General features: G+C 49.0%; 1 protein-coding gene across 1 annotated transcript in view; it reads right to left on the bottom strand.

Annotated features, from left to right (window-relative positions):
• The window catches only part of ULK1 (unc-51 like autophagy activating kinase 1), a 78,865-nt gene that overhangs the window by 7,835 nt on the left and 63,468 nt on the right, over nucleotides 1-7,562 (bottom strand). The window contains exons 20-24 of the mRNA XM_017734730.1: nucleotides 7,375-7,562; nucleotides 6,617-6,801; nucleotides 5,705-5,820; nucleotides 5,028-5,171; nucleotides 2,300-2,487 (exon numbers count right to left, since the gene is read on the bottom strand). Of these exons, the coding sequence (XP_017590219.1) occupies nucleotides 2,300-2,487; nucleotides 5,028-5,171; nucleotides 5,705-5,820; nucleotides 6,617-6,801; nucleotides 7,375-7,562 (821 nt within the window). The remainder of the gene's footprint in view (nucleotides 1-2,299; nucleotides 2,488-5,027; nucleotides 5,172-5,704; nucleotides 5,821-6,616; nucleotides 6,802-7,374) is intronic.

The following is a 7,562-nucleotide window of genomic DNA, read 5'->3' as shown; positions in this document are numbered from 1 at the left end:
GGAGGAGAGACCATCTGCACCACAGGCACAGCTCTTGTTCCCACTACAGCAATGCCAGTGTGGATTTCATGAGAGCGACAACCTCCTACACCATAGAAAACTGCCAACAAAGTGTCTCCCACCCTACATCCCAGTCTTCATCCCCTCCCAGTTCAGTGCAGCGAGCCCTGAGTGGGGTTCTCTGAGAAGAGAGCTAGGACAACCTTTTCTCTGCAACTCCTGTCCAGCTGGTGAGGGAAGTGCTCACACCAAGTGCTGCAGTCATTTCAGAGTAGTTTTTCCTCTGCTATTACAGATCAAAGGGGATTATCCCATTTCTGGGAAGCTGCATTGCTTAAGTCACTGCAACCAGTTCTGGGAAGTTAGTATTTGTGGAAAAACTGAATGCTTGTGGGTCTGCAAAGTGAATTGCTGCCTGAATCAGATGCTAACTCCATTGTTTGTACTCTGTTGAGAAGTGGGTAACCTGCTTGGTCTTCAAAGATTCACAGGCTCAGTTCTCTGAAAGGGGGCTGGTAAGGATGTTTTCTACATGAATTTAACAGAACCCCCATGCTCAAGATCTGAGAGCTTCTTTCTTTCTTTTACTGGCTCAGGCACTTGGCTGCTCAGGCAGCTTTGACTATCTGGAATATGAATCTCTCCTCCCACTACCTAGCTACCTGGACAGTCCAGTACGGTGAGGAAGTGTTATCTCCATCCTCCTCAATTTTCTTTAAAAGCAGAGGAGGAACTTGGAAATTAAGTAATTACCAAGTCATACAAGAAGTTTGTGGCAGAGCAGGAAACTGCTGAGATCTTGCAGGTCTCAGCCTCCTATCTCTAACCAACAGGCAGTCCTTCCTCTGCCTACAGGCAGCTTCTGTTAACTGTGCTGGCATTTATGGCCTCATTTGTCATCACAAATCTTCCACAGCCATCTCTGTATTTAGAGCACTGCAAAAGAAACTAAACCCCAGCCTCCAGTGTGCCTCATCTGCACCTAAAGAAACTTTTACAAAAGATGGAAGAACCACCCATCTGAACGCAACAGCGCTGCTCAAGATAAACAAGGGCACTTAAACAGTACAACTTCAGTGCCCTGAAAGATGAGCAGAAATCAGAAAACCTGCCAGGTTTGCATTCTGGCCAACTCCACAGAGCACAAACAGGTCTTGAAATCTGCTGTAAAGGTTTTGTGACATGCAAATGGATTACTGTGCTCAACAGAAACGATGGACTGAAGCCAAATGACTCATTACAGACAGAGAAGCTGAGTGCTATTCCAAGATCAACTGATACTTCCTTAGGACACTCCTCTGCAGACCAGTGTCTGAAGTGGTGGCACCTGGCAGGGCTCCAAACTTCTGTCACCTCACACAGGTAGGATGCTCAGTTAAACCGACTGCTATTGTGATCACGTCATTGCTGGAAGCCCTTGCCCTGTGGCTTTACAGGTAATGAGGCCAATAAATGCAATCCAATGCAGAACTGACAGAAAAAATGAGCTCAACAAAATCTGAAGTAGAAGAGCAAACCCACATCCTTAAAACAAAGTATGCACATCTCTGTTGGTATCTTGGGCTTTTCAGCAGCACCAGCAAGTATCAGACACAAAGAGTCTTCTCCAGTCCCAGACAGCCCAAGGAGGTATCACAATCAGAGCCAAAAAGCGTGACTGGATCTGCCTCCCACCTCCACTGCAAATGGGCAGCCTGACCTACATTTCAAATATATCTAGCTATAACAGCATTTGCTCTGCTTCAGCCTGCAGAGAAGGGGAGCCTGGCAGCCTTTCAGTTTCACAATCTGGTTCAGCTGTTCTGGTGCAGAACACGGCGTCCCCCCACCCCCAGTAGGAACAGAAGTGTCAGGTTTACTTTGTTTTCAGGTCCTTTCAGCAGAGACCATATCACTGCCGACTCCCCAAGTGCAGCAGGCAGGCACCTGACACACTGAGCTACTTATGCTCTCAGGTCAGCCAGTACTAAAGCTGAGCCTTTAAAAAGGGAGAGGCCCAAAGCAGGCAGGTTTGCTTCAGAAGCCCTTAATACAGAATGCATTGGATAACTGATCTTCCAACCTGCAAGGTCAGCTTTGGAAATGGGGAATTTTAACCTCAGTCATGGGCTGTGCTGTCTCATGGACTAAAGGGCTTGCTGCTAAATATGCCCTGGGCTTTCTGAGCACTGCATTGGCCTTGCTCTGTTGGAAACAGTTTACTCCACCTTCGGAAGCAACTCTGTTGACTACAAGCATGGAGCTGTCTGGATTTGCTTTACTTTTATTCCCCTGTGCTTTTCCCCTGGGATATACCCACCTCCATGAGTGTCTCTTCAGGCAGCTCTGGTGCCTCAAATGTAACAGCACCTTCCAGGTTGGCAGTGATGGGATCAGCAAAAGTGTACCGGAGACTCGAGGGGCCCTCCAGAGCCTCCGCAGCAGCTCCCACTGCCAAGTGCCTCCCGCTGAAGGAGCCTCCAGAACTGAGAGAGCTGGAAGACCCCACTGTGAAGAAAAACAGACAAAGGAATTAACTGGAGGTATTAAAGGCAGGACAGGTAGACATTCCTCACACAGGAGAGAGGACAATTCTGTAGGATTCAGGATCCTGGGTCGGACAGAAGCCAGCAAGAGGTACTTTGGAGGAAGATGCAAGGACTCTGGATGCAGAATAATCACTCCCCACCATAAACTCTTTAGTGACTCAGGCAAACCAGCTTACAAGCTCAGGCAGATTTAAAGCACCTTCCAGAACGATGATCGTTTATGGAGACAATTCAGAAGAAATTATTTTCCCTTTTTTTTTGGCTAAACCCTTTCTGAATCCTGCCACAACATCTTGGGCTGATCTTTATCATACACTGTCATAGCCAGCTCCCCCACCAAGGAACAGCACAGTTTGAACCCTGGCTCCCTGCCTGTTTGCTGTCACTGTCACTGAATGAGCACTCTGATAAGTGATGGTTCTAGAACATCCTGCATGCAAGCCAGGAGAGCTTTCCATTACATCCTTGCTCTTCTGCTTTCCCCTCTTTATAAATAAGAGGCTGGGCAGAGAATGAGTGACCAGCTGAGTCAAGACCCTAATCCCAGGATTCTGGAGACCCTGTAGGTGTGGTGTCCATCAGACAATTCCCTCACCATCAGTTTTTCCCCTTCTTGACCACTGAATCTGCCCTAGGAGCACAAAGGAGTTTTTGTCTCAGAGTATTCACAGGACATTCACCACTTCCAGAGGGCTTCCTACCCCTGGCACACTGCCACAGAGGGAAACACTCTGTCTGTGGGGGATGACAATACCAGCTCCAACACTCTGCTAATTCTACCCAGGTGGTATTCTCCACTGTCACTGGTCCTTTGGAGAAAGATGTTTCTCTTCTAACCACAAGTTTAATTTACTGCCCTACCCTGCTTTCAAAAGGTTCAGCAATATAATAATGCACAACTGATCTGTAGAGAGGCACAGCCTCCTTTCCTCCCAAAGCTTTCTCCATGTTGGCAGCAATGCTTCAAAGCTAAGTGGATCATCAAAGACAGGCAGAGTATTTCCAGTTCTCTCAGAGACAGGAAAGAGGAGAGGACCTAACAACATTTCATTCTGGATGCCCTGTAATTCCAAGAGACTGTTTGCAGAAACTGTTATGATGACTCACAGAAAGGCTCTGCCTTTAGAACTGTCCTTACTCATGGCTTGTCCAAGCAGTTGGGGGTGAAAAGCTTCAGCTTGCAAATCTCCCCTTTCCACCATTAACTTTATGCATTAATTATAACATGAGGAGTTCCTCACAGGCCTAATAAACAAAGCTTGTCCTACAGCACTGCTTTGGTCACCTTGATCTAATGCTGTGTGTCTGTTGTAGGTTCACTTTCAACAGCCTCCTATTCCAGGCCTCCCATCTGACATCCTGACTGTTGGGCAGACCCTTGAGCACCCAAGTATCAGCTTGCTAAAATCTGGTGCCTGGATATGCTTCCAGATTGCCATTATTCCTGCAAAAGCAATACAGGAAGCCTGAATCCTCTGTCCATCACATTGCAGGAGAAGCTGGAGGCTGTAGCCAGGACAGTAACCCCACGGTGCGACAGGCCCCTCACACGCTTTTTAAGAGTCTTAAAGCTCCCCTTCCAAATAAATGAGACAAAGAAAGAACTGTGGTTCCAACCTGCCAGACAATCAAAGACATGAGTAGTTTTAGTTAGGATGGAAATGCAAGTTATACACAGGAACTGAGCCCACATGTCCCCCCATCCCAGTCAAGCATCTTATTCATGGTCACATCCAAACTTTCCCTGCAGTAATTGAGAACAATAGAGTCAAGTGCATTGAGATGAGGAACAGCCAAGACAAAAAACCAAACAAGCCAAATATGCAAATCAAAATGTGTCCAAATATTTTCTTAAACTGAACATAGACTCCAACTTCCAGCCACTGTATCCCAAAAGGGCCAATTACCACAGCCTCAACTGCTGGCTGACGAGGCCAGAGCACTGGTGGGTGTCTTACAAGGAGTATCTGTCAAGCAGGAGTGCATTTCCCCATCTCCTACCTAAGCAGCTCAGAGCATAGGTAACACCACTAATAGTTTTGCACACAGAGCCATCCTGGCCCTTTCCCAGCAGTCCTTGTGCACTGAAACTGTTGGGCATGGATAGTCACACTCATCTTTTATAGCTCATCCAAAATCCATGGGGAGAACAATCAGAACACAACACAATCTTTACATTTGTTGACCTCTCAGCAACAGTGGTTCTGTGAACAGCTGCAGCACTATTCCTGAAGCAGACAGCAATAAAGTAGAAGTTTGTCTGTCTCTTACAGAACTGGGAAACCACTCTCTGGCACTAATGCCAGTGCAAACAGTTAGCAGCAATAACTGGGGTTGGCAGGAGCCAGCACAAGAACCTCAAAGGTGCTGAGACCAGCTGAGCTCTACAGATTGCTCTGAGCAGCCTTCTGCCATCACCAGTGCCCAGCAGCAAGGAATGCAACACATCTCTCTGCCCCCAGGCATTCCCACTGGAACAGGCAGGTATCGGCCCTTTACCTGAAAACATCCTGGTCCTCGTGGTCTGTGGGGGGGTTGTTCCACTGGGAGGGGATCCGACAGTAAAAATCACTGGGGATGGGCTGGCAGAGCCCCCAGCCCGGGCACCAGAGTGCAGGGTCCCTCCGTAAGCACCTGAGGGAGCTGGGGAGACAGTTGAAAGGTGCAGACCGGCATTACAGGTAGGTTACTCAGAGCACGGGTGCCTTGCCCAGCGGGTGTGTTCCTGCAGACTCTCCTGGGACACAGTGGGTACCAGCACAGGCCAGTGAAGCATCCCCAGCAACACAGGCCACAGCACAGAGCCTGGGCAGCACCAGCCACGGCTGCAGCTGCTCTCCCTCCTCGCTGCCTGACCTGCACGCCCAGAACGCCCACCCCTGCAGAGCCATTCACACTCGAGCCGCCTGGCACCACGTCACCACTTCCACAGGTTATCGCACTCAGAACGAGCCAGAAGAGGAAGCCCTGCCTACAAAAATCACACCACTATCCAGCAGTTACACAGCACACACAGCCCACAGAGCAGGGGAAAGCAAACACCACTGCACTCCTCACACACGGCACTCGCTTCCTGTGCCAAGAGCCACCAGCAAAGCAGCCTCCCATCTGCAGGAGGGGGTATGCAAACCCCAACCCAGAACATCCTGCCAGATCTGCCTGGCCTCCCCACCTACCTGCAATTTCCATTGGCTTCTCATTGTTCAGGCTGTCGCTGCTGCCAGCGTCCGAGATCTGTGCCCCAAAAGCTGCCTTCAGAAGCAGGTCAGTGAGCCTGCCTGTGCTCAGAGATCTAAAAAGAGTACATACAACATCATGCTGAAAGTCAATAGGTGCAAGGTGTCAGCTAACTTCATTTCTTTGTGCCATTCCTGGTCCACAGCCACTTAACACAGTAAACAGTCTGGAGCTGAAAAAACCACTCTTTCAACAGAGCATCTGGAGCACCTCCAGCTACTTGTAGAAAGCACAAAACTATCACGACTAACTGCAGTAATGCAAGTCCTCACTACATTAATACAACACAATTTGTTTTTGTTGAAAGGTATGAAAATTAGTATCAGAGGACTCCTCCAGAACACTGGGGAAAGCTGCAGTGCGCAGAGAGGCACGTAAGAAAAACTTAGCAGCAGCTGTGACTTTCTATCCTGCAGTGCTCATGACAGCCAGCATGTGGCCTTCCAACAGATCTCTCTTCTGAAGACCTGTGCCCACTGTTTGATGTAGGAGGAACACCCAGAACAGCCTCTCCTCCATGACAGACCCCACAGAGAGGAAGCCAAGCATCTGAGTGACTGCTTGTCTGGCAACAAAATCCTGCATCCCCACTTGATGAAACTCTGCACACTAAACATGGTGTGAAGCTGCAGATAATATTTCATTTTTAAAAATACAGGCCATGGCCTGCCCCTCTAGAGGAAGACTTTTAAAATCTGCACCATAGCTGTTTGCAATCCAAAGGCTAGCAGATAACTACACAATGTTTACAGATGCCTCACAACTTCAGCATTAGCTGGGGTTTGAAATTGTCCCCATCTGTACTGTATTGAGGAGTGAAGCATCACTGTATGAAGCAGACTCCAGCTCACCTGCCCTTGATCTCTTCCACAGGCCTCAATCCCAACCCAGTTTGCTGGCAGTGGAAATGACCCATCTCCTTCAGATCTGGCAAGGTCTTGTTCCGTGTTGGAGTCATCATGACCCCCTGATGGGCCAAGAGGGTGAGGAGATTCTGGGAACTTGGGGTTTTGGGGAACTCAAATGGGGACACAGCCTAAGAAGAACAGAAAGAACAGAGATCTGTCTTTAAAATTAAGGGGGAAGGTTCCTCTTGGTCCCTATTTGTTTATCAAAATTAAACTATTTAACAACCTACCTGAAATAAAGGTAGAAATCACCCTGAACAGTTATTTGTCCCTAATCCCAGAAAGGCTAAAAGGAAAGGACAACAAACTGCTGAGACTTTTGCAAGCAGAGCAAATGCTGTCCCAGTGCCCGCTCTCCATGAGGCACAGGGCTGTCACTGGCTCTGCTGGGGATCCCTGCTGGACACATGCCTGTGTCACAGCTGGGGCACCGTGTCCCCACCGGCCATCGGGGCAGCTCCTTCCCCTGCCTGCTCCCAAGCCCAGGCTCTGCTCAGCTGCTGAGCGCTGCTGCCAGGGCAGAGCTGCCCACGGTAAGTAGGACACCACCCCATTTCACACAGATCACTGCTCAGCCTTCACAGGATAGAAGCAAGTGCTGATAAATCCAGGTCAGAGTTATCTGCTCATGCAGCAGCTCATCCCCACATCACCCAGAAGATCACAGTGTGAGAGGCCCAAAAGCAGACTCCTAGGTATACCTTTGTAGGGGAGCCCATTATCGTTGGCAAAGGGCTTCTCTGCATGAACTCGGAGAGCTTTGGTGAGGATCGGAGTTGCCGGCAGTGCTGCAGGCCATGAATCTGCAGAGGCTGGCTGACTGGGGTATGACCAAAGTGAGCAACAAGAGGATCAGAGTGCTGCTTGGTTATCTTCTGCCTGCAGGAAT

Source organism: Corvus brachyrhynchos, unplaced genomic scaffold (assembly GCF_000691975.1).
Source record: "Corvus brachyrhynchos isolate BGI_N302 unplaced genomic scaffold, ASM69197v1 scaffold114, whole genome shotgun sequence".
Taxonomy (NCBI): domain Eukaryota; kingdom Metazoa; phylum Chordata; class Aves; order Passeriformes; family Corvidae; genus Corvus; species Corvus brachyrhynchos.
This window is presented reverse-complemented; position numbering and strand designations above follow the sequence as displayed.